The sequence below is a fragment of the Zonotrichia albicollis genome, chromosome 7 (assembly GCF_047830755.1).
Source record: "Zonotrichia albicollis isolate bZonAlb1 chromosome 7, bZonAlb1.hap1, whole genome shotgun sequence".
In the NCBI taxonomy this organism is placed as follows: domain Eukaryota; kingdom Metazoa; phylum Chordata; class Aves; order Passeriformes; family Passerellidae; genus Zonotrichia; species Zonotrichia albicollis.
The window spans coordinates 17,019,295-17,046,772 of NC_133825.1; the positions used below are offsets into that span (position 1 = coordinate 17,019,295).

General features: G+C 42.8%; 1 protein-coding gene across 5 annotated transcripts; it reads right to left on the reverse strand.

The window, feature by feature from the left end:
* Positions 1-441: 441 nt before the first annotated feature.
* On the reverse strand, positions 442-26,720 carry RUFY2 (RUN and FYVE domain containing 2). 5 transcript variants are annotated; one of them, XM_074544409.1, is made up of 18 exons: positions 26,593-26,720; positions 23,594-23,767; positions 22,990-23,107; positions 21,736-21,837; positions 20,541-20,664; positions 18,914-18,975; positions 18,249-18,314; positions 16,413-16,482; positions 15,109-15,210; positions 13,735-13,851; positions 12,448-12,615; positions 11,183-11,280; positions 7,489-7,608; positions 5,617-5,746; positions 4,887-4,981; positions 3,514-3,562; positions 2,491-2,568; positions 442-1,652 (listed from the first exon to the last, which is right to left on the reverse strand). In XM_074544409.1, exons 1-18 carry the CDS (start codon positions 26,594-26,596, stop codon positions 1,509-1,511), a joined length of 1,821 nt encoding a protein of 606 aa, XP_074400510.1. In that variant the 5' UTR covers positions 26,597-26,720; the 3' UTR covers positions 442-1,508. The 5 variants fall into 5 exon arrangements, with proteins under 5 accessions (XP_074400510.1, XP_026651631.2, XP_005491092.3 ...); XM_026795830.2 differs by lacking the exon at positions 26,593-26,720 and adding an exon at positions 25,279-25,947 and having other exon boundaries at positions 16,413-16,479; XM_005491035.4 differs by lacking the exon at positions 26,593-26,720 and adding an exon at positions 25,279-25,881.
* Between the last annotated feature and the right edge of the window lie 758 nt (positions 26,721-27,478).

Below are 27,478 nucleotides of genomic sequence, written 5' to 3' on the forward strand. Positions count from 1 at the left end.
TTATTCTCAGATAACTTAAATTTATTTTTTTTCCAAAAGTTATTTACAGATTTACAAGTATTTGTGTGGTATTTTACAAAAAGTTACATCGGGTCATTTTAAAAACATTTTTCTTTACAAAAGCTACATAAGCAACTACATTGAGGTGTTGGAAAGAATAGCTATGTTAGCTTTTGGGATGTTCCCTAAATCCCTACCCTCAGACACAAAGCCAAGCTAAACAAGGTGCAAGGACAGATAAAGGACCTGTTTGCAGCCTCCCTGTGCTGCCAGCAGAGCTCTCCAAGCCCACAGCTGCAGGAACTACAGGGCTGGGAATCCTGAGGATCCAGGGCTGGAGCCCAGGGCAGCAGTGGCCAAAGGGAGCAGGGTGCAGGGCAGTGAGTGGCAGTGAGGGCAGTTTATCAAAGGATATTTCTATTTCCTATGGAAAGAACAAGGATCTTACATTCCATCAAAAGTTACCATCAGTGACAAGAGTGGGTAGACTAGGAAGGGTTCAAAAGTGCTCTGCAAAAAAATGAAGTTTAGGAACCAGCTCTGAAGGTTTGAGAGAGATGGTGACAAAGTAAGGAAGAGGCTCCCTGTGCAGCACAGAAAGGATGTGATCCCCAGCATTCCATGCCAGCCTTTCCAGGTGGTTTCTAGAGCTGTGCAGTGACTCCAAGCTGGAGAGCATGACTGGCATGAAAATGCTGCAGAGACTGGTTCAAGGTTACAGACAATGTCAGACAAGAGGCCTGCGCTGAACAGCTCTCTTTGAGTGGAACACAGATATATCAAATTCATAATTCACGTGAATTCATGAAAACACACACACATTCATTCAGCAAAACACACCTTCCTCCAGGAGTGCCCTGAGCACTGCTTGTGCCCTGGCTGAGCACAGCTCCCCTCACCTGGGACTGCACAGAGCAGCTGCAGTGCCACGTTCTGGGATGTTCTGGGATGTTCTGGGATGTTCTGGGATGCACCAACTCCTGCTAATGCAGAGAAGTGAACGAACACATGAATTTGGCAACAACTTCTCAGACCACTGCATTAATGGCCATGCTTTTTTCCAGTACAATTTAAAAGCAGCTACTGCAGGGTTCTGCTTCCCAACGGCCTGTCCCAGGCACAGGATTAGGTTGGACTTGTGGCACATCAGTCTGTAGGAGTATCCCCTTCCTCCAGATCATCTTAACAACTGGAATGTTCATCCAACACACATTAACACTGAGTCTCCTGTATGAACTGCCCTGCTTCCTCCCAAAAAAGCTGCTGAGGCATTTGGCAGACCAACATACCCTTCTGGGTTTTTCTTCTTTTTAAATGTGCATTTTCTACGTTTGGTCCCATTGTCTCCATTTGTTTCAAGAGGAAGCAGAGAAGTAACTCGTCCACAGTACCTTGAGATTCCAACTCCACACTGCTTACCTCCAAGCCTGGAAATGCTGTTTACACTCTTTAGTTGGTGTGGTGGTTTGCAAGGATGAGCTGAGCAGCAGAATGGATAAATAAATCCCTTATGGCACGTTGGAGGAGCACCTCTGTATGAGGAGGGCATGGCAGGAGTCACAGACACGCACTGGCTTTGGGGAGGAGGGCAGGGGCAGCTCATTGTCAGAGCAGGCATTGCAGAAAATCTCCCCACAGTTCCTACAGTGATGCTAGAGCACAGGCAGAGAGCAAACATTTAAATTGACAGTGGAAATGCACTTGCTAACTGGATACCAACAAAATACACACAGCACAATCCAAACTGTAATTCCTGACTCCTTCGTGGAGCCAGTCTGCAAAACAACATGGATCTACATCCCAAACTGTGATGCAATCCCACACAAATGGTGTTTGTCTGGGATTGCACCACAGACAGACAGACACATGGTCTTTCTAGACTTTTATATATATATATAAATATAAAATGTGTGTGTGCTGAAGATTTCATTCACAATCTGGATTAAGGATGTATTCTGATATAGAACAATACAGCATGAGCAATGATATAATGATATCTGAGACAGTGGATGCCCCTGTCAGGAGCTAATTGAGATTTAACATAAAAAGGTAAAGGAAACTTCCTGCACAAATTAGTAAAGCTTGGAAATTAACGTCATACTTTACTTTAAAATTACAAACTCATATTTTCTTACTCTAGTGTATAAGAAATGCCATAAAAAGACCTTTACACATGTCAAATTCTAACGGTGCCAGAGCTGATAAGGGTTTGAGATAACAATTCAACAAAGTAGTTAAATAATTTTTAACCAAGTTGCTCTGTGGAACTTTACTATGACACTGTTTCTTTTGAAATTAGGGCCCAGCTGCATTGTATGTATCAAAGAACCAGAAAAGTATCTCAAAAATACCTCTGCTTTTACCTGATCATTGACATGTCATGCCACACCTCAAAGATAATTATTATTTACATCATCCTTGTAATAATAATTACATAATACTTGTAAATAATACATAATACATGGGGAGAAATCTTGTTAAAAGTTTTACCTTCCTTTTGGAAAGTGAAAATTCCTTTTCACACAGCTTGCAGTGAGTGGCTTCCTTGTCCTTCAACCAAACCTGGCCCTGGAGAAAAAATTACCATAATTATGTTTATCTGATGAAGTTAAACTCTGGGCTCCAGGGGAGAAGACAAACCAAGAGCAGAACATTCACTGCCTGAATGCTCAGGGCCCTGGGAGCACTGTAATGTCACAAACACACCCTAGAGAGCACAGGGCTGCTCCAAAACACTGCACAGCCAGAGCAGAGGGGTACAGAGAACGTGCTTGGGGTGCTAAAGCTGCCCAGGGCCTCAGCTGGGGGAGCACAAAGGCATCCAAGGCTCCAAGTGAAGCCAATGTCCCTGCTCAGCACATGGGAACAGCCCTCAAGATGCAGGGAGGCAAAAAAGAAAATAAACAAACCCAGGACTGTGTCAGGAATTGTGAATTTCCTTCTGTTTAAGCCCCTTAATAAACCCAGAAGTTTATTATATGTATATATATAAACCCACCATTCAGCCACTTTAACCTGGAGGGCAGCAATGTGCCAGGTGACACAGCAGCCCATCAAACTGTGCACACAATCTCTGCTCCCCAGTGCTCCCTGCTGCCTTCCACAAAGTCCCACACCTGCTGCCACTGCACTTTGTGTTTTATCAGATTTGGTGCTACAAGTTCACTTGTTTCCTAGGAGGGTCAAGTATTCATTGATCCCTGAGAAGCACTGTGCAGCTGAAGCCCAGCTGGCTTCACATTCTGCCCCAGACCCACTCTGTAAATGACAGAAGGGCGTGTGCCACTGCAAGGAAAGGGCCAAAATGCACAGCTGTGCACCAAACAAGGAAAAGCAAAAGCAAATGGACTTTTTCCAGCAGGTTACAAGGGAGTGTGGTTCTCTCCCACTGGAGGAAATCATACAGTGAGTATCTCTGGAGTAGCTGCTGTAGGAGAGAAGTCTTCTCGTGCTTATGAATCATTGCAAAAAGAACAGTTTAAGAAAACTTTCTTTTCTCAAAATGCTACTGACCTGCAATGCCTTGTTAGCTTCTTTTATATCTTCTATTTTCAGCTTTGATCTAAGGAATAAGATAAAGCTACTTCAAACTTCTACATGGTCAGTTATGCTCCAACAACTTCAAAAGATGGTTTAGGTACTTAAATTTAAAGCCAAGTCCTCTGAACAAGAGTACAAGACCACATTATGGCATTCTGGGGGAAGCAGCCTCCCCACAGGCATCCAGTGCCAACCCAGTGAGATCTGGGTCACAGGAGCCACACACAAAGTTATCCTGCAGGGCACCAAGGCCACAGGAATCACAGCAGACTGCTGAGAACACAGAGATCATTAAATGAAGCTCCACAGAACAGTCAGGAGGGTGAGGAAGGTGCTGCCTGCCAGGTGTGCCCTTTCCCTTCCCTTCCCTTCCCTTCCCTTCCCTTCCCTTCCCTTCCCTTCCCTTCCCTTCCCTTCCCTTCCCTTCCCTTCCCTTCCCTTCCCTTCCCTTCCCTTCCCTTCCCTTCCCTTCCCTTCCCATTCCCATTCCCATTCCCATTCCCATTCCCATTCCCATTCCCATTCCCATTCCCTCCCAGGGTTCTGGCTTTGTGCTGAGCACAGTTTGACATCACAGGGATGTTGCTGCTGGCTGGGCAGGGCTCACACAGAGCCAAGGCCTTTCCTGGGGGTGATGGAAGTGAGGGGACAGCCAGGATAAAAGGGACATCCAAAGGGATATTCCAGACCAATGGCATCCTGCTCAGTGTATAAAGTGGGGGAAAGGGGAAGGGGAGCATTTGCAGTGATGCAGTTTTGCCTTCCCAAGGCACCATTCCATGTGATGGGCCCTGCTCTCCTGGGGGTGGTTGAATTAATTCCTTGTTTTGCTTTGCTTGCATGTGTGGCTTTTCTTTTCCATTGTAACCTGCCTTTATCTGAACTCTTAGTGAGTTTTCCAGTTTCTGCTTTTCCAGTTTCTCTCCCTGATGCCAGCGGTGGGGAAATGAGTGAGCAGCTGTCAGGCTGGGGCTCAGGCAGAGCAGCCCTGCCCTGCTGCAGCCAGAGCTGTCACCTTCTCCTGGTGGCTCCTGGGAATGCCAAACCAGGCAACTCTTCTCCTGCAGAACAAAGCCCAAGGCCCTTCACACCATTTTTGTTCAAACTGTTTCGGTTTGGATTTTCTTTTCACAGCACTGTCATTACCCCACTAGCCACAAGTAAAAATTACCAGCCCTGACCTAACAAGACACATTGACTTCTCCCAACTGGTTAGTTACCAAAATAATAATAATAATATTGTCATATACTGTCCAATATGCATCACCACTGTCCCACTAGTTTCCTTGATTCAAGTGTCTGTGACAAAAACAATTTGTATAAGTGATTATGAACAATAAAATTACTCGCTCAGCTTGGATGCCAGTTCCTGGAGAGCAGCCTCTTGGTCCTCACATGTGCTTTTCAGCTGCTTGTTCTTCTCCTGAAGTTTAAGGAACTCCTTAAAACAAAACAAAAATAAAATAAAATGAAGCCAAATTGTTCTCAAATTGTGCTTGCCCTACTGCCTAGGAACTGCTCCTACTGAGAAAGCCAAGGGCATGAGTGGCCCCTACACTGCCTCAAACCCAGCCTGGACAGCAACTGCTCAGGAGAAAACTCTCCCAGACCCCAAGAGATAAAGAAACATTTCTGCTTGTGTAGCCCACTGCAGGGAGAAAATCACCCTGAGTGATGGAGATGAACCCTGGAAAATGAACCTGAGTGATGGAGATGAACCCTGGAAAGGAAAATCACCCTGAGTGATGGAGAGGAACCCTGGAAAATAAATCTCAGTGATGGAGAGGCCAGGAGCACAGAGCCACAGGCCCAGCCCACAGTGAGGACAGAGCCCCCAACACAAGTGAGAAGGGAAAGCCAGGATCTCATTTCTTCTTATCCAAAGTACTGAACTCTGATCTGAGGACTAAATGGGGAGTAAAAAGCCCATTTTTTTCATCATTCTATTTGTGAGAACACATTAGTGTAATCTTTCTCATATATTTGCAGAAATTCTTTACAATACCATGTCTAAGTCCATAAATAACATTGCAGTCCATTTCTAAATTACTAGTCAAAACTTGCTGCAGCATTTACTTTCTTAAGGGTAACAATTTCTTGGGTCTCTGTTCTCAGATGAGACACAGTTTCCTTTTCCTTCTGAAGATCGTCCTCCAGGGTTTGCCTCCACTCCTTTTCTATCTTCAGGTCTGTTTCCAGCTGAAGCCTACAACAGGGAAAACAAAACAAAAATCACTGTGCACAGCAGTATCACTTTGGAAAACAAAACTGAGTTTTATTTCTGTGCAATAGACTATTACCATAACAATTAAGTTACATGTTTTCTAAAACAGAAATAACGTGTCAGTATAATGATATTTTAGGTATCAGTGTAATAAACAAAGCACTGTCGTTTAGAAAATGCTTTTCAAAGTAAGTTTATTTAAAGGACCAGGAATATGGCATAATTTTGAAGAGCTGACCTTTGAAATAAATGAGTAAGAGAAGACTAACCACAAAATTCTGAAGTATTTTTAAAACAAGCATAAGGCAAAGCCCCTTAACTTTATATAGCTTGTTTCTAAAATAAACCAAACCAACCAGCCACAGTGTCATTGGTGATGCAGACAATCATTGCAGGTATCTCTGATATCATAAAAGTGATTTCATTTTACACCCTTAGATGTGAATCTTCTATTTTAGACTAAGGTTTATGGCATTTTGAACAGAACTGAAAATAAAGGAGGAAGGACTTGGAACTACTATTTTTATTGAGGTTTCTGCACAGGGATAAACAGGGATACAGGTTCTACTGGCTTAACTGAACTGCAGCTAAAGGAGTCAGGGCTACTCTGACAGAAGAGCCATTCCAGCTGGAATTTTACTCTTGGTTTCATGGAAGACTTGGTGTTCAGAATGATATGGGGTGGAAGCACACTGTTCAACCTTCTGGATTCAAACTGTGTCACCACAGGAAAAGAGGAAAAAAATCTGAGTGTTCATGCAAGGTGTTTTGGTGGGACACCTACAGCCACATTAATTTTCCTGCTTTAAAAGCAACCCCACTTTTAAAGGAAAGACTTACATGTTGGGACACTACCTCAGCATCTGGCTGGAAAAGAAGTGAACATGACCTGGAGGTTTCAGAATTGCAGAATTCTAAGGCTGGGGTGTGAACTGTTCTTTTGCCCAAATCTGCAGAGGTGACTGTGGTAGTAAAGTGAACATTTGTCATGACAGTTGAACAAGTGGAGTGAAATTCAGAGTTCTGAGAGAGGCAGGGCAGGGCTAATAACTGGGCTGGAAATCACTGATTTTTAAGCCCCATCTTTGTGCCAAAGATTTATTTCAATAACTGATGTTTTATCTCACCAAAGAGAGAAAGCACCTGTCCTTACAGGGAGCTTCGAACTTTATGCACTGATTTAAATTAGTACTGAAGGATGTAACAGGAGAAAGACAGAGGGCAGGCTTTTAAATCAGCTTTTAACTCTTATGACTCCACTGGATTTTCACTTTTTATTTCCTGTGCAGTGGCAGTTAAACCACTTCTACCTCATCCTTAATCTGGATCAATCTAACTATTGTTGTGCCATTTCTGTTAAAGTTTGCACTGCTCCACACTTGTGGGCTTTGTTCAAAGTGTGTTTTACCACTACTCCACTACATGTTTTCCCCCACTCAGGATCATTTCCCCCTGAATTAATTTGGCACTTTTAGCCAAGAAGTAATGCTGTTTTTCCCTCCTTTCAAGCCGCATGTCATTTTAGAGGCACCCAAAGCCAGCCTGGCTTCCTTGCAATGACAGATTTTCTTCTGCCTTGCCAGTACCTGACACAAAGATCTTTGGTATTTGCATTCTGTTCAAAACCATTTAACAACAAGCAGCCTGCACTAGGACAGAGCACATATTGCAAATGCAAAATGTTTACTGCCATGCACTTTTCCAAACAGGGAAGAAATACTCACAGCTGTTTCTCCTTCTGGGAGAATTCGTTCTGCAGGCTTTCAGATTTATTCACATACTCCTGTTTAAGTTTCTCATCCTCAGCCTCAGCCTCCATTTGAGCCTTCTCTGCTTGCTGCAATCTGGTGTAATTCAAATCAACTTTGGGTAAAACTGAAGCTAGAACTAGGGTGTAGAGGGTGAAGAAGACAAATAAAAGAAAAATGGGGAAATAGAAACATTTCTAAATAAAAACAAAGTTTGGGGGAAACTCACAAACTCAAACGAGAAATCCATACAATGCCTAGAGAACTTAGCTCCTGGGTTTGCATACAGTCAGAGAGCAATCACTGTAAGTAATAATTGTTTTATTTATGCTCATGAATAACAGGTGCCAAAGCACGATACAGATTTTAGAACTGAAGCTTTTCTTTTTCCTCTAGCGTACGTTCATGTGTTATTTCTGAAGCTTTTTCCCCCAAGTAAGGTCTGTGAGTTCTTGGCTTGCACTGATCACCCTTTAGGACAGGGCAGAGCAGGAGTTGTGCAAAAGCAGCTCAAAACAACTGAGGCATAAGGTTGCTACAGAGCACTGCAATCAGACAGCAAGAGACTGGACTAGCCTAGCAACAAAACACACCCTGACAGCTGGCACTACATTTACAGAGCTACCTCAACTACATCAGAATTCATTTCAATAGTCTGTATTAAAAATAATGCATTCTTACACTGGTGAAAATAGCTCCATACTATAGACAAATCAAAATGATTAATCAAGAAATGAGGGTTTGTTGTTTGATTTAATCTTTTCTTTCTGAATTCCAGGTTTGTTCAGCTGGCACTTCCCTTGGAATGCGTTGGTTCACTGTGGTTCCTCTGTGGTGGGTGCATGGTAACAAAAATAAATGTACTAAAAGGGAATTTGTGCTATGTCATGGTTACACCTGTCTGGAGAATACAGGAGCCTGCAAGATCCCAGTGAATGTCCCCACCTGATGTCTGTGTTCTGCACAACTGCCTCAAGGGCCTCTCAGGAAAGTGAGGAACCAGTGAGAGGGCTGACCTGTCACCCCCCAGCAGCTCCCTGAGCACGGAGTGACTCCCAGCTGCCAGAGTCAGCTAAAAACAAGATGTGTCAGCAATGCCTGCATTTGTGCTTCTGCTGATGGAGTTGCACCACAGGGAGTTCCCAAAAGCTGCTGGTAACCAGGTGAGCAAGGCTGGAATTAAACCCCCTCATCAAGGGTGCAGTGTCTCACTCAGCTGCCCCAGGGGCCTGAGGGATGCTCCCATCACATCTGCAGTGGCAGTGGAAGGAGAATGCAGGGACAGAGCAGGTTCCTCCCCAGTGCAGGAGCTGAAGCTACACAACACACCAACACCAAAAGCACGTCAAACCCTTCCCTAAATCACCAAATCAACTGCAGAGCTGTTCCCACAAGCAGGACAGAAAGGGAGCTTGCTAGCCTGAAGCTGCAGCATGATCCCCAGCCCAGCACCAGGGCTGGCTGCACTGCTGGGCTCAGGCAGGTGCTGAGCTGGGTTTGGCATGCAGATCATTCTGTGGGAAACACTTGTTTGCATAGATAACACTGAGGTGGATAAGGCTTCCATTTCTGTCATGGTCTTCCTGTTGTTCTAATCTGTGTTTCTGGTTTGGGTTTTCTTTGAAGACAGTTAGAAGATAGCTAATTTTTAGTAGCCAGCTCATGTTAAAGGCTGTTTCTTCTTCCAAACCAAGGAATAAGCTGGTACATAACCATGCAACAGAAACCCTTTCTGACTGACTGCATCCTGTCCCCACTTTTACAAACATCCCCTTCTGCTGAAAAACTCTAAGGCCATTTTCCCACTCTACACCCACTGCAGCCCTCAGAGCAAACACCAGGGAGTGTACTGAGGGCAGTGAGCAGCTGAGCTCCTCTCCTGCAGCACAGGCAAGCAGCAGCTCACAGCAGAGGGAGGCAGGGAAAGGCTGTGGGCACAAGCACAGGGCTGATCCCAGGTCAGAGACGCAGCTGACAAACGGGTTAGGCAGGTTCAGGGCCCTGACTGCAAATCCTGCTCACTGCTCCCCCTCCCAGGGCAGCAGGCACAGGATTTTTGCTGGAGCACTCAGGAATCAGGCTCCAAGCACACTGTGACTCCAGGAGAGTGTTTTACCCCAGGACACCAGGGAGGTGGAGCTTGAGCATCCCTTCAGAGCACTCACACTGCAGAGATGAGGCAGCTCAGCTCCAGCTCCTGCCACTGCTGCTCCTTACAACCACAGAACCCAACAGACAGCGTGCTTTTGGGGCAAATACGGCCTAAAAGTGAAAGGAGTAAGCAGGGACAAGGGAAGGTTTAGCCAGAAGGGCTACTTTGTAAATCTCTTAGTACCAAAGAACCGGGAAAATCACTAATTAGTGATTTAAGCGTCATAAAAATGTACAGTCAAATAAAGATATCTAACCTCTTAAAATAAAATTTGACAAAGAAGTGATTCAATAGCATTAGAAAACTAGCTTACATTTGCTTAATAATAGTGCAGTAATTTACTTTTTTTTTTCTTTTTTTGTATTTTTTTTAGGAGGGGTAAAGTGAGATCGGAGGTGATGTTCTTTCAGAACACAAACCAGAACCCAGCTACGATCAGTTACAGTGCAGGATTTCTAACACCACTTTCAAGTTTGAACTGGAAACCTCTGAAGTGCTGTTTTATCAGCAGTTATTTCAACACAAGAGGTCTGGAGGAGCTCTCAGAATGATATATCCTTGACAAGTTTGTACTGGTGCTGAGCCTCATTGCTGGCACATTTGACGAATGACATTGCAATAGTCCTAGTTTGAGTTAACAGATCTTTGTCACTTCATGAATGCAGTGGACAAAAATCAAAGACAGATGAAGGCAGCAAAACAGTAAAAACAAAAATTGGGATAAAAGGATAAAAAGGAAAAGAAAAAAGAGGAAAAAAGGATGTCAATAAAAGAATATTCATGTCACTAATTTTTTTAATACATAAACATGTTTTTCATAATCAGATTTAAATGAAAAAAAAGACATGTCAAACACCAACATGACAGGGCTTATGGATATGTTATATTTTACAATTAGAAAGATCAATGTTGCATATAAGGCCACTAAATTAAAACATGTGAATCACATCTCAGTATTATGTAGTACATGCAGTCCAACCATAATGTAAATTTATATTCTGGAATTTTAGTCTTTCACTTTTCAACCTTTCAGTGTGAAAACTCATTAAGTCATTGAAAATAATGGCACTTCCAAAGCAATGGGAAACAATTATAACAGCTTCAGCAAACAACCAGTGATCCTTGAAGGCATTAATGTTTATATTAAGCATGTGCTTAAGTATAAGCAAGATTAATGCTTCAGTTTCTATTGCATTTCATTCGGGGGGGGGAAAGTAGGCAATAAGGAATCAGAATTTTGAAACAACTGAAAGAATGACTTTTGATATCAGCATAAAAACCTAGGACCAGAAGAACAATGGTAGAGGGAGAAAACTGAAAGATTAGGTTTGTATTCAAAGTGAGCCTGTTTGTCAAACAGAAAGAAACAGTCCAGCAGCAAAGCACTAATCAGGAGTTTCAGGAAGGTTTGGTTGAAATGCTCTAGCTGAAAATGGCATTTCAATGGCAGCTGTGGGAATGCAGTAAGATGTGAGGGAGTGGAGTTGTGAATAAAGAGAAACAAAGATGGGGCTGTACCTTTGTTCTAGTTGTTTCATAGTTGCATTAATTTGATTGGTCTTATCCTCTAATCGACTGATTATTTCATTCTTTTCTTTCATTGCATCTTCAGAAACCTGTGTTACAAAAGAGGTTAAAACTGAAATTGGTATCACTGCACCATTACCTTGGGGGGGCTTTTTCTTCAGTATCCAAAAGGGCACATGGTAAAAATCAAGTTTTGATTCTCTTTAAGGATTGCTTTCCAAAAACCCTTGAGAGCAGTGTGTAAAATCTTATGCCTAGAAAATTTGTAGTTTTATACTCTGCAAGTGTAAATGCTATTTAATATTTAATTTAATTTAATATTTAATGCTATTTAATTTCCTTCCTTAGTTAATCACTTTAGAAGTCAAAGTTAAATTCACTGACAAGTAGCCCATTAGAACCTCACCAGTGAAGAGCAAATAGATTAGTCCAGAAAATCACCAAGATTCTCCTGCAAATCAACCTCCCCCAACCAGATCCTAACACTGGAGAGCATTCTCTTACTTTTCTCTCCAGCTCTGTTTATATTTCTCATCCTCTGGTCCAGTTTCCTCACATTTGCAGATGGGAAAGTAGAATCCTCTGTTCATCACTTCAATTATCCTCCACAGCATCCCAATTTTTTCCCCTCATTCTGCCACAGATTTGACTGGGTTCTTGTGCTAGTTTTCAGAATTTATTCCCTAAATCAAATTCATGTTTTACATAAGTAATTCACTGGTATTTGGTAATTTGTTAACTGCATTTGGGGTCCCTGAGATACATATTCTCGCACAAAAGGCATTTAATTGTTAGAGATTTTCTTAATTTGTTAACAGGTTTAAAAATAAACCCAAAACTGTAATTAGCTTTTTCCATTTAATATATTCTTGTCTTTCTTTCCCTACTTTAGAAGGTCAGGGCTTCTCTTCAACTCCTCACTATGTGCCTACATTCTTCTGGTTGTTTTATACAACACAGGCCAAAAAAAGTCTTTGTTACAGTACACTATTACTCTCTTTACTTCACATAGGGTATTATTAGGCCATGATCTTATCCCCATGCTCTTTTCTTCCCTAAACCCAGCCAGTGACTGCCTTAAGAACTTCTTAGTATGAAACCATGTTTACATAGGTAATGTTCCAAATGTCAAGCTGACCTAAGAAGCACAAGCAAACCAAAACTCCAGCACCAGCAGCATCCAGCTGCCCAGAATGGTCACAATGCATTTCTGTCTCTGTAAGCCCTTCAGCAGTTTCCAGCAGGTTGTCCTTTACCTGCAGCTTTTGGTACATTTCCACGTTAATGGCTTTAACTTCATCAAGCTGCTGCCGCAGGCCGATGAGGGTGTCCTGCTTCTCGTGGATGTCCTTCTCCAGCAGCTTCATGGCCAGCTCTATCTCGTGTTTCATGCTGACTTGAACCACCAGCTCATTCTCCATGTCCTGGAAAACACAACACAATGCAACACAATGGATTTAAATCATTATGGAGTTATTTATTTCTGGTTTGAGACTCTAACAGTGCTGCAGCACCACCTATTTTACCACTTCAGAAATTCTGCCTCTCTTTACCTTTGCAAATTATCCCTAAATGTGGCAATCATATACTAACTGGCCAATGGGGTTTCTTAACTTTGGGAGAAGACAACTCATAATATAAGAATGGTGTACTGTGAAAAAAGTGTATTTTATGATTGGCTTTTTGCAAATATTCAAATGTATATTATATATGTGCTGTGTTAGAAAGCAATGCTGTATTAATTCTCTTAAGTAGTGTGTTAAATATAGTTTCAGGTTACAAAAAATGTTCAAATAGAAACGATGCTATGTAGGATACTTTTTTTTTGTAATGAAAGGACTTGCAGCGAGACAGCAGCCACAGGACATGTGAATCTTTCAGAGAAAGAGAATTTATTGCTCCATTATCAGAAGAAATGAACTTCTTCCCACTGTTAGGATTCAGAGGAAGAAGCTGACACTGCCCAGACAGAATCCTGTATTTGGATGGAATTTATGCACCATGTATGAAGTGTATGAATATGCAACAGGCTGTTGTTTTTAAGAGTTAATCCTCTGTTAACTGTGTGTCCTTTTTGAGGCTTGTGCTGCCCAGAAAAGGTACCTGGACTGTTTGTAACTCTTTGTCTCTATTGTCTCCTATTGTTCTAATTCAAATTGTCTAAATTATTATTACTCTAAGTGTATTACTATTTTTATAACCACTTTATCACTATTAAACTTCTAAAATTTTAAAAACAAGCGATTAGTGTTTTTCACATGTACAGAGTGAAGTACACGGGAAGTGCAAGTATTAATTACAAAAATAGAAGTGAAGTGTTTGTACTTTCACAGGAAAGATTTAGCACAGAGAGCACAGAGCATACAGCATTGCTAGAAATTTATCCAAGAAAAAAGCGGGGTTTTTTTTTTGCTGTTCTTCAGCAACATTAGTACAGAAATATTGATGCTCTGGGGAATCTGCCTTCAGAGAAATGCTGCTGCAGAGAGTGCAAGGCAGCACTAAGCCCAGGGGAAGTGGGGCTGCTGTGCAGGAGCACCCACCTGGCGCAGCTGAGCCTCCTCGCGCAGCTGCCGGCGCGCCTCGCTGTACATCTCATCCAGGCCCTGCCTCGAGTGCTTGTACGTCTGCAGCTCGGCCTCCACGTCCACCTTGGCTGCCTGCAAACACACACACGGCCTCTGCCTTCCTTCTGCACAATTCTGCACCTCGATGGCATCAGTTTCATGTGGGGGCACAGCTGGTGGTGACTGGCAGCGGCGCTGAGGTCCCATCCCCAGGGGAGCAGCACTGACAGCAATGAGCTCACCCTCCTCAACTTCTACCTGTACACTACAATAACTGCAACCTTCTTCCTCACCCTAAACACAACCCAAGCCCCAAAGCTACCTCTCCTAATAACTGCATGGACCAAAATTCCCTCACCAAGGGCACACAGGGCACACAGGTGCAGTGCATGACCATGAGGGTATGAAAGGTTGGGCTGAAGAACAAGAAGGGCAGATGCCTGCAGCCTTCTGCAAGTGTACAGTGATACTCTCCTGGGGCAGTCTCACCTGTGACAATCTAACACTTGTGGGGAATATGAAGCAAAACTTACAAACACATCCTCCAAGCACAGGGCAAACATGGAAAGAGCTGTTTCTGCTCTGTGGCCATTGGCTTTATAATGAGAGCTGAGTAAAACCAGCAAAAAAACATCCACACCACGGTACTGTCCTCCTTGGGTGTCACTTGAATACACTACCCATGCATATGGCTGTAAAACTATCTTGTGTCCTAGAACTTTCATTTACTTATGCCATTTAGAAAGCTCCACTTTAATTTAAAAAGCCCTTTCCTGTTGAAGTGAAGGGAGCGACCACCTTTGTTGATTCTGCATCTGACTCCGATTTATTCATCAATCAGGCACTTTTTATAACAGTGTTAATTCCCTTCATGCATATTGCAAAATCTGAGCTCCTGACAGGCTGTAGAGAAAACTTCAGCTCCTCCTTTTGTTTACAATACCTGAAGTTAGTTTACTGAAACCAAGATCAGTGTTCTCACCATGATATGAAAAGTTCTCAAAACCTTTATATCTGTTCCCAGAACGGCCATCTGTTCCCAGAGCAGCCAAGGACAGAACGGTCTGAGAATCTTGCTGTTTATATAAAAGGTGGCTGAGAACCTTAATTATTTACAGGATCAAGCCTGGAAAAGGCTGCTTTACAGCAGGCTTCTATATTTCCCTCAGCTGAATACCTTCATGGCCTCTTTCTTTAAGCCGTGCTTAAACCAGGCTCTCCACACTTTCCCTTATAAAAGTTGTTTCAGATTTGGACAAGTTAAGCTTACTTGAAGTTGAGGTGTACAAACTTTTGAACAAAAATTAAACATGTTATGTTACAATATTAAAAGTGGTAAAATTAACATACCTCTAGATGATGCTGTGTTTTCATTAAAATCAGAGTATTTTCACTCCTTAACTGATGGTTTTCTTCCTGAAGTTTAATTATATTGTTTTTTGCTATTGCTAACTGAAAAGAAACAAATAAAAAAAAGCACTGTGACCACTTTTGAGAGTAGAAATAAAGGATAAAATGTTCTGATTAATGCAAGACCAAGACATCTGCTCTATTCTCCCTGCCTGCCAAACAGAGGATTAGCTGTTTTTAAAGAAAGCATGAATCTCCTGGGTTTAATAATGAGTCACTTTCACTACACAGCAGCAGTGTGTTCAGGACCTTCATTGTTTCATGCTTTCTTTTCATTGCTCCATTATGACTTAAAGACCCTCAATTCTTTTTCCTCATCCTCAGCTTCTGCTTTCCACTTGGCTTCAAGTTCATCCAGTTCTCATTTTCTTTTTTGGGCACCTTAATATGTCATATGGAGCAGCTTACATAAGAAAGCCTCCCCCATATGAACAACAAACATATTTACAAAAGATGACATTTCAAACCGGGGCCTACAGTATACAGCTTAATGTCAGAATTATAGGCCAAAGGATCAAAATAGGTGGACAGTTGGGCTGAAAATTTAAAAAGGTTTTATAAAGGAACCTTTCCTTTATAAAGGTTTACAAAGGAACCAGAATACTCTGAGAATTAACACAGAAAAGTTGCTCTCACTCTGTCTGGATACATTACTCCCAGAGTGAGCTAGCTGTCCCTTCAGCAGCTCAATTTAGAGTTTTCAATTTTCCCCTTCATTAACTAAAAAAGGTGTGCTCTCTGTTATAAAGCTAAAAATATTGGAAACTAGTCAAACATCACAGATAACCAGAAATAAGGGATATAAATACAAAGCAGAACCAGACAAGTCTGAAAGCTGGGTATCAGCATCCAGGAACCAAGCAAGAAGCAATCCTTTGGCTAAAGCTGAGGACTGGAACAGAAATTGCTTGGTGAACTATTTTCTGGCTCTTTGTAGCAACTGGTGCCATCCATTCTAGACCAGCCATCTGCACAAATCAGACTGACAGCTGGCACTGAGAAAGGATTCTCTTCTCATTCTGTCCAAAGTTGGAAATTGCAATGTTCTACAGAATTGATGCTAGGGGCTGCCTGGCAAGCTGACTTTGAGTCCCTGCAGCTGCTGCCCCTCTCCTTTAAGCCAAAATAAAGGTATAAGAATATATTATCCAGAGCTTCCATAGCTTAAAATAATGTAAGTACATTTAGAAAAACTGTCTTTCGGGGAAAACAATATGCTGCACATTACTAAAATAAAAAAGTACCTCTTCAATCAGTTTAGTGTTTGATTTCTCCAGTGAGTCAACTCTTGCATGTAGACTGCTAACTGTGCTACTGAAAGGGAAAAAGAAACAATGCTATTCAAGATTACATCAAAACCCATCCAACCAAGCTCAGAAGCTTTAATGCAAGGTACAGTGATTGATGGTTAAGAGCTGTGAGGTCTGTTCCCATTACTGGAACTTTTCCTAAATATAAGAAAATGACTCTCCTTTGTTGAACATTTATATGCTGCTTTCCAATTCCCAATGTCACCCCTGTCACTTAAACTGCTTGGCCAGAACTTCCCATGCACTCTCCCTTTCCTTTATCCTCACAACCATACTGCAGACAAAAGATAAATGAGTTCTCCCCTATGGAACAAAACCATTCTCCAGATTCTCTTCTTCCAAAATACATTGCTTTTATAAAATCATTTGTTTCTCTGCATTTTTTGAGATTTGTCCTCGGGCTCTTTCTTGATGCTTCTTGACTTCATGTAGGAGTCTCACCAGAGTTTTATTGCCCTTTATTACTCTGTTGCTTTTTATAGTATCAAACTACATCCAGGCCTTTTCCATAACCTGATTGCCTATTTCTGTAGGAAGCACCTTTTTTTTTGGGCTGCATTTCACACACAGGGAAACAGAAAACCTATTCTGTAACACCATTTACTTTTTCCCATATTTCTCTGTGGTGTCCTCAGTAGTTGCCAGTTCATTTGGAACAGCAGGGCAGAGTGATTAATGCATTTTAGGATGTCTAAACACAAACAACTGAACTGAAATAAAATAGGAGTTGCTGAATCACTGATCTGACAGGAAACTCTGTGCATAAACCAGAGTACAAGAGCACACAGAAGCTCACCTGGATAATGACATCAAACAAACACCACTGCTCTTATTTGTGATGGCTCCTTTCTCCTCCTTGGCTTTCATTTTGCTCATATTTGATGTGCTCTGCTGTTCTGTGCTGTTCAAGGTTTCTGCTCAGTGACACCATTTCAAAGCAGAATATCCTTACTCCAACAGGAGCCTTACAGTAACCAATGATCCAGATAACCAGCATTAAAAATTTTAAAAGATTATTACATTTCAAAAAGGATCTAGGTCCTTTTTGTGCTAGAGATTCTAGAGAAGTTCTCTAGATGTGCTAGAGATTCTACAGAAGTTCTTTCTGGCTTTACTGTTTGCTTTTGGTTTGTTGGGGTTTTTTAGCTTTTCAACCCCTCAGACTTGAATTTTGTACAATAATTCTCAGAGAATTTAAATCACTGTTCTTCTATTCGCACAGTAAAAGGCACAGTGGCGGACTAGGTTTGTTCCATCCAGCAAAGCAAGAGGAAAATTCTGCTTTCCTGAAAATTGTTTCAACAGGAACCTCAGCCTACCACATTTAAGTAGCTCCTAGCAAGCAGTGAGTTTATTCAGCTTCAGTCCTAGGCATTAAAGCCACAAACTAAAATATTCTGCAAGACAAAGAAATAAAATCATATGGATTCACCAGAACACTCAAAACCACTTTTGGCAAACTGTTAAATGGAACACAGAATCCAGACCAAGCTTTTTATTCCTGTGAAGTTATGATTCATGAGGACCTTCACAGCTCTGGCCTGTTGGGTTTGTGTTTCTTTGAAGAATAAAGGTTTTGATTGTCCAAAAGCATGAAAACTGACACTGAGCTCTGCAGGAGAGTGTCTTTTCCTACTTCACTAAATCTTCAGTCTATACATGGAGAATTTACAGCTCTTTCTCTGAGGTTCTCTCACAAAGCTGTGGTACAAAAGGCATTTATTAACCTGTAAGCCTGGCCTGACACCCTTACTTCAAAGTAATACTTACTTCAGTTGCCTGTTCAGTTCCTCAACATAATTCTTTTGGTCCAATATTGCAGCAATCTGTACATTTCTAAAGCAAGCACAAAATAAAATTAACAAAATGATGTACTAAGCTATGGACTGAAAATATACATATGAAAGTGTCCATCTCAATTGTGTTTTTAAAAAGAAAGGAAGCAACTTCATCTCAATACTCATGAAGGCAACAACACACATATCAGTGAGACACAAACACATGCAATGCTTTAACTGCAAACAATTTCTCTACATGAAATATAGCAGTCTGAGAAGGACAAGGGTGTTCATTTACTGCCATAACTCTGGTTCTTTGAAAGCCTGACTGAATCCCAAGCTGAGGCCTTGAAGGCCTGCAGGTTCCTTTCCAGTGCCTCCAGCCAAGCCTCCCCTGCTTGGGGGCAGGAGCTGATGCTGCTGAGCTTTGGTTCAGACTGCAAAAATTCCTCCAGCTAAGTAATAACACAGAACAACACACTGGGGCATTCTTCTCAGGATCAGAACATTTCATTCTTAGGGAACCTGACTTATGTCTAAAAGAAAGGATCAGAACATTTCATTCTTAGGGAACCTGACTTATCTCTAAAAGAACAGGCCCCAGCCAAGAAATCATTTGTTAACACAGAAAAGAGGAGGTGTTTTGAGAGGACATACCTTTCCTTGCCCCCAATGTCATCATCACTTTTCAAATACACAGAGAAATCGATCACCCCAACCTAGGGAAGAGCAAAGGCACAGTTCCATATCACACAAATAAGTGCAGCTGATATTTACAGCCTTGTATTGATGCAATTGATAAAAGCTCAGTTACAGCATTTTTAAGGTTCATCCAGTTTCAGCCAGAAAAACCTGAACTATAACACTTCAAACAAGATTTTACAAAGTTTAATATTTACTTGGTTTATACAGTGGTCTCCTGTCAGCATCCTGTTTGTTCTTTCCATGTCTTTTCTAAAAATTCTCTTCTCAAAATACTTTCTAAAAACGCGTTTTTCTGATTAAAGCAAAATACCATCTCTAATAAATAAGGTAAAATGTTCTATCTATAAAAGTTACTTTATTTCAATTCACTAGAAATGTGCATGAACACATTTCACCACTGAGTAGCACTTTGTCAACATACCAAAATGATGCTCCTGGCTGTGACTTCCATCAAGGTTCAGAAATTTACCTTTCTGCTCAATCAAACCTGCAGCTTCTGGCTTCTCTGAGAAGGTGCTTTCTTTATACTACTCTTCACAAACAGAATTATTCTGGACATGTTACAAATGTCAGATTGGGACACACTGCAATCAGATCTCATCTACCACCTCTTCAAACTGAGATTTCTCTCTCATGCAGCAAGGCCACCCAGTATAACAGAGATGGAGTAAGCAACAGATTTTGTGGTCTATAATACACATATTTAATTCTCAACACTAAGAGCAAGTTGATAAGTTTTCTGTAATTACAGGCCTGTCAATGTTATATCTTCTTTTACACAAGATCAGTGCCTGAAACTAACATCACACAGTAACCAGAATAAACAACTGAGGACAAGTTAACTATGGGATTCAAAAGCACACACACAGTTAGCTGTAACTTCTCTTTCCCAAAGGAGCTGGTTTTTCATCAAATATATTTTGATGTAATATATTATACAGTATAATATACACAAATATTATACACTTATAATCACTTAAGCTACTATAATTTTTTTCCACAAAGAAGCTGAAAAAACCCAATCAGGGCTGAACAGAGTCTACATTTATTTACAAATACCTGTGCATCTGCCTTGAAACAGAATCTGTTAATATTTTCTTGGAAGAGATCAGGGTTAAAAGTCAAAGCCCATTCAAAGCAGGAAGAATTCCAAGTCTTGTTTTGCAGAATCAAAGTAGTCACAAAAGTCACACATAAGAGTGTTTGTTTCAGGTCCCTGTGCCATTCCTATGATGTTCCAGAACAGGAATACACAAACCAAGCAGGGTAAACTGATCATGGCACTATCCTTGTCCCACACAAGAAAAGGCTGGGTGACACAAGTCAGATGGAAAGAACTCTGCCTTGCTGAGAGTTTCGCCCTTGCACTCTGCCCATTATCTCCATTCCAAGGGCTGACCCTGCTGATAGTGAGGTTAAGGCAACAGCCCCACAGAGCCTGGAGCTGGATCAGCACACCCTGAGCAGCCTCAGGTGGGATTTCTAACAAGCCACCACTCTGAAGTAACAAAACCCACAAACAAAAGTACAGAAAGCTCTCATGGAGTGCCTGTACATTCCTTTACCTGGACAGACTTACTTGTGAATCCAGGTCTTCTCCCTTCACACACAGGTTGGCATCGATCACGTTCAGCCCAACTAAGAGCCCAACAATCACTGCTCCCTCCTCCTCCATCATCAGGGCATGATACTCATAAAACTCACTGTGTGAAGGAGAAAATTGCACCTGACTGGTATATTCATTCTATAGGCATCCAATAAATTAATCAGAAGTGACAGACACATCTGAATTTTCTCTTATTGTAGCCTTGATACAGCATCCATAAAGATGGACTGGCCCTGCCCATACTTTCACCTCATAAATATTTAAAAATTCAAAGTGCATGGTTTTTCTCAGAGGCTATTAAAAACAAGGATATTGCCTTAGGCTCCAGATGGCTGGGACACTGTGGTGAGGGTGACAAGATTTACTTTGACTTTAAAAGAAAACAAACAAACAAACAAACAAATAAACAAGAGAAAAGGCTCTTCCCTACACCTTCTATTAGCCAGTGTTGAAGAGGATACTGCAAGGAATGGATGTTTGGCCACACTGAGTCAGACAACTCTTATGTTTTTAAGAAGCACTGCAAGCAATGCAAAGGAAGAATGGCAAAAGAATTACCTTTTGTGAAAAAAAAAAAAAGCCTGGAATTTAGTGAATACATGCTTGAAATTCAAGGACCCAAGGAAGAGATTATATGGATAAAAAAGAAACTTAAAGTCCTGAAATGCTTAAAAGGTTTTTTAAATATTTGTCATAGTTTTGCACCAAAATCACTACAAACGTAAATACTTCACTGAACAAGAGAATATCAGCACTTTCTTCTCCTTGCACTTTTAAAATAAAAGTTTAGATTCTATGTAACAAACTGTAAACTGGAAAAATCCATAGCTGCTGAACACCAATGTCATCCTGACATACCACTGTTATCTAGGCACAAAGTCTGTCTTAAAAATATGTATAGCTTATAAAACTGAAATGAAAAAGCATCCTTCTCCATTGTGCTTGAATGACTCCACCAGACAGGAGAAGTTACACCAGAAGAGAGCAATGCCATGGAAAGCAAAGCTCAAAGCAAGAGCCCTCCTTGCAATGGCAGCTCAGTGAAACCACACACGTGGTAGGGATGAAGTCACCCCCTCCCCAGTGCACAGGGGGAGAATGCAGGATTGTTTTTAGGAGACTAAACCTCTACAAACAAATTGCAAACAGACTCCAGTGAGTTGTTTACCTGAGGAGGTCTCTCTGAATGATTAAACAGCGAAGATAATCGGCCATTTTCTTCTGCATCAGCGCCAAGCGCAGCCAGGCCCGGGCGCGGCCCAGCGGAGTCCTGAAACAGAGGCCACGAGGACAAACAGCCCCAAATTAACAAAATATTGATTACATCATGCTCTTTAACACCTTATCAGTCTACTGGTGGAGCAACTGCTGTTTCTGAAGGGGTGTTTTAAGCTCTTAGTTGAGCATCACCATGTGGACAGCCTTAACGTTTAGGCTTTGACTCCAAGCTTTGAGGTAACAAAGATTTCAACTGCTCAGCTGAGCTTGGGAGCAGACCCAGGAAAAACAGGAGTACAGACTGCACTAGAGCCTGATGATCTTGAAAGTCCTGTTTTCTGCTGAAGCAACATGCTTGCAGCAGTTGAGACTCCTTTCTGCCATTTGTTTGTTGAGAGTTGAGGGGAATTGCAAGAAAATGAACAGAATGCCCACCACCAGCCACCATGGCAGCTTCCCTACCCAACCCTTACTCAAGCCCACCTTTAATTGTGTGCCACTTCAGTGCCATCTTGGGAAGACAGTGCCAAAAAAAGATGAAAAGATGAAAAGTAACTGGCAAACACTGACAGCCAGCAAATTACACCTGGACCTGCAGAACTCCCTCTTCTAGTGCGTGCATTCTTACAAGTGGTGAGCACAGCAATGAAAAAGAAAAATCCTCACAAGTTGTGTTAGGATAGGAAGAGAGTAACACACCTGGCAAAGGTTATTACTTCCTCTGGCCTGCCACAAGAGTAAATAATAATTTACATGCCTGTGTGCTTTAGATAAGGTCTAAAGCTATAAATTAGAACCCTTGTGCTGCCCTACACCAGTCAGGGACCAAACCCCTTTGGAATTTCGTGGACGGCCAATTATAAAGCTAAATAAAAAAGCAGAGTGCACTGGAATGGGAAGAGAATAAATTTACAGCTGAGTAGGGCTGTGCAGGCAAGAATCTCCAAAGCTGCCTAATTCTTTCCTCTCTGCTGTGTCACCTTGTGGTGTGATGGAGCCTTTGCTGACTGCACCCACCAATGTGTGCTGCAGCTGCAGAGTGACTGACACACAACCTGCTCCTTTCTGCATTCACCTGTGCTCTCCCCAGCATCAGGCACTAGCTGTTCAAAGGCTTGCTTAGTGCCAAAGGAAATCATGAGACACCTGTAGATTCTCAGTCATATCCTTTATTTTCCTGCTGCATTTTAACGACACTACTTACTTAAGGCCAGGCAAATCTCTGACACTTGCTGCTATTTCCTCAGCTTCTGGATATAATTTCTCCACAAGTTCCAGAGGACCCCAGATGGTTTTATTGTAACTCAGAAAGGATTTTCTTACTATGAAAAGAAAAATCAAGTAACCAAATTAATTTAAATTACTGCAGTAGCTTTCTTCATGATATCTGGTGTGTGTAAGGGTTAACTGCTGAGTCCAGAGTTCCAGATAACTCTTAACTGAGACACTGGTCAGCTCAGAGTATCCAAAGCCAACTTCCAAATTACTTTGCTGTGAATTTAAAAATTATATGCTAGAAAAAAAAAATACAAAAAAAAAAAGCTAAAAATACACACTACATACATACATGCAGTTGGTAAACCCTGGACCACTTACAACAAATGCTGCACAAAATGACAAGTTGGTAAATGTGGAAATATATGCGGTGAAGAATTAATAATTACACTATTCATTATAAAAAGTGACAATTTACTTTTTTTTTTTTTTTTCTAATGCAACATTACACTTTTTAAAATCTACTTCCAGAAAGAAAGGAAGGAAAATGGCATGTTTGGGATGAGAAATATGCAGCTTAGCAATTTGCACACCTTTCAGGCCATGCTTCAGGCAGTGCTCCATGACAACAAAGAACTGCTGCAAAGGTGGGTAGTCAGAGTCCAGAGTGCGCCCAAAGCTCAAGGCTGATTCAATGAGTCCTTTGATACTCAGTTTAGCCATGTTTAATAAATTTGCTCTTTCTACAGCTGTGGGGTCCTTTACAGCTAAGACAACAGAGAAAAACATGTTATGGATCAAGTTTTAGGAGTGACACAAAGAAATAAAGTGCTTCACGTCCACCTTGCTAAAAGGAAAACTTACCTTCACCTAATAAACCCAATAAACTCAGCAGGGCTATAAACCACCATGCCATAGAGGAGCATCCATCCCAAAGCACATTCTCAGTGTTTCCATGGGTTTAGTGGGGAAAGCCCAGGCTGGCAATGCCAGTTCTCAGGCACCATGCTGTCCCAGCAGCTCTCAGAGGCAGCCAAGGCACCACAATTAACACAGCACCTCTGCATGGCTGCAACCAGTGTCCTTCATGGTATCAGTGCAGCTTTCCTGATAATTTATGGATTTATTTCTGTATCACAGCCTACCTACAGAAGCAGCCTTTTATATACATACTTTTATATACAATCATACCTTTCATCCTTTTCTATACAATCACTGTCCACTGTAGCTTTAACTGCACAGTGACACAAACACGCCTTCCTTCTCAGGCTGGTCAGTCACTGCCACCAAACCAGGAGCATTTTCTGGAAAATACTTACTACACACTGAAAATTCAGTTTCTCACCTAGCCACAAAGTAATTTCTATCCAGAAAATCTTAAGAATTAAAGGTTTTGCTTAAACTTGAAGTTTTTGGTGAACATTACAAAGTGTATACTGCAAAAATACATTTGAGGATTAAATCTTATCAGTAAAAAATACACAGCTTTTTACAATCATCTTAGTCTGACAGAATGGACAAGGTTCCTCTTCTTAGAAATCCTGCAACTGAGAACAAAGTATTCAGGAAATTCTTAAGCTTATTTTCATTTATAATGAAGCAATTCAAACATTTAGGCCAGACCCTATTTTCTCAGAGACAAAACAAGCCTCTGTTTATTCACTATCATCAAAGTAACCTGGAAAGAAACAAAAGAGTTGATGATTTCCTGCTTAATTAAATCCAACAAGTGAAGCAAAAAACTAAACTTTTTAGAAGACATTGAGACACAGATGTCAAAATATCTAGAAAGGCTTGCAACAGAAAAAAAATGTGAGCCTGTTCCTTTGCAGATCTGAGTATTGGTATCTGATACAGACTGTATCTGTCTGCACATCAGAAAGCACAAAGAACCCAAAGCATCATAACAGATGGGCATTTTCTCAGTTCCCCAACAGCAGTGAAATGACTTGTCTCATTTCCTGCAGACTTCAGGTATTTAGGGATTGGATATTAGAAACCCTGAAAACTACTTTCTAATATTCTGTGTCCCTAGTTGCCTGCCAAATACCCAATTACCCCTCTGCTTTTTAGGAAAAATAATGACTGAGATTATGTACATGCAACAGCCTTAAAAACTGCTTTTATAGTTCCCCAGAACTTCAACAGAAAAGCCCAGGAGACATGAGAAACAATAAGATAATGAGAGACAGGGCTGTGGCAAAACTGTACCCAGGCAGCAGCCACAGCTCAGTGCTTTGCCTGTTCCTTCCTTCCTGCTCAGCTGCTGGGGACTCACCAGCCCTGCCGGAGCAGCACCAGCACAGCATCCCCGGGACAGGAGGAGGCAGGAACAGCAGCACCTTTCTGCAGGCAGGGCACACATCCTGCTTTCTTATTAGCCTTGCTGCTGACAGCATTAAATGCAAGTGCTAGAGGAGGAAACGCCTTGCTCAGTGCAGACTTCAGGTGGGGAGCTCTGCCTTGCTACACATCCTGCCTATTTCCCCCAAGGCATCATGAAAATTCCTTTGTCAGGTGACCTCATTCTGACTTTGGAGCCGATCCTCCTCAGACAGACTTCTATGTCTGCTGTCCTTTCAATTCCCAGCCCTTGCCTGCTCCTTCTGAGGCGAAATGCATCTTAGGTCTGTTTTAAAGTGCACTCTACCCGCATGCTTTTCTTCACCTGCTTCTTAAAAATATAAATGGCGAACAGGTTTTTTTTAAATTCAAAATCAAGATTGAGAATTTAACACCGCGTGTGAAATCCTACATCCCAGCCACCAATGGGGTACCGTCTGGGGTATTACAGGGGGCAGAGTGAGGGGTATTACAGGGGGCAGAGCAGGGGTATTACAGAGAGCAGAGCAGGGGTATTACAGAGAGCAGAGCAGGGGTATTACAGGGGGCAGAGCAGGGGTATTACAGGGGGCAGAGCAGGGGTATTACAGGGGGCAGAGCAGGGGTATTACAGAGAGCAGAGCAGGGGTATTACAGAGGGCAGAACGAGGGGTATTACAGGGAGCAGAGCAGGGGTATTACAGAGAGCAGAGCAGGGGTATTACAGGGAGCAGAGCAGGGGTATTACAGGGAGCAGAGCAGGGGTATTACAGGGGGCAGAGCAGGGGTATTACAGGGGCAGAGCAGAGGTATTACAGAGAGCAGAGCAGGGGTATTACAGGGGGCAGAGCAGGGGTATTACAGGGGGCAGAGCAGGGGTATTACAGGGGGCAGAGCAGGGGTAATACAGAGAGCAGAGCAGGGGTATTACAGAGAGCAGAGCAAGCTCTGCAGGGCTCTGTTCCCGGAGCAGCAGCAGCCTCCCCGGCAGGGCTGTTCGCAGCCAACACCAGCCTGGCCAGCATGGCCGGCTCCGAGGGGCGAGTCTCGGCCCGTGAGGCGGCTCGGCTCCGCGGCCGGGCTCGGGCGGGGGGCTGCGGGCGCCGTCCCTGCGGCAGCGCCGGCCTCTCCCCGCCCGCAGCCCTCCGCACCCGGGGCACCGCCCGCGCTGCGGGCCCCACACGGCCCCGCTCCCCCGGCCCCGCTCCCTGCCCGCGGCCCCGCAGCCCCGCGGCCCCCGCCCGGCTCCCGGCGCCGCAGCCCCGCTCACCCATGGCTGGAGAGGAGGAGCCGCCGCCGCGGCCGCTCCCTCAGGGCCCGCACGGGGCTCCTCCCGCCCTCAGCCCGCGCCGCGCGGCGCCCCCGGCGGCGGGAGGACCCGCCCCTATCGCGATAATCCCCCCGACCCGGGCACCGCCCCCGCCCCTATCGCGATATCCCCCCCCGCCCCGGACACCGCCCCGCCCCTATCGCGATATTCCCCCACCCCCGCCCCAGCTGCCCGCCCGGAGAGCGGCATCGGGCACAGGGATGGGCAACAGCGCCAGGGCAGCCGTGGGCACAGGAAGCCCCGAGGCTTCTCTGCCCTTCTGTCGTGACATGAAGCTTCAACCCCTAGCATTTATTCCAGATACTAATTCTGTACTCTGTATCAGAATAAATAATATTCTTCTAGAAAAATCTGTGAGTTTAGTACTTTCAAAGGTAATGTGCTGGGGAACCGAAACCAGCATTTAAAAAAAAAAAACAATTTGGGGGTTTAATTTTAAAACGCCCCGGAATGTGAATCTGGCTGGAACAGAGCCAAAACTCACGGAGCTGTTTATCAGCAAGCACGTTTGTCACAGCCAGATGGGATCTCAGCTGATGCTTGCTGCACCCTAAGCACTACAGGATGCTTTGCTTAATAGATATTCTTTCCTCTCACCTTTTTGGGCAAAGCTAACCAGAAACCTGTAAAATAAAAAAGTGTTATTTTCCTTACCCAGCTTTAGAGACTGCATTAACAGCACAGAGGGTGTCACTGCCTGGGCCTGCAGGGAAGGACCAAAGGACACGGGACAGACCACAGCCCATGGTGACAGGGACACTTAGAGCCACCCTTCCCACCTCTTACAAGGAAAAAGGAACTTATACATTTAAATATTAAACAATTC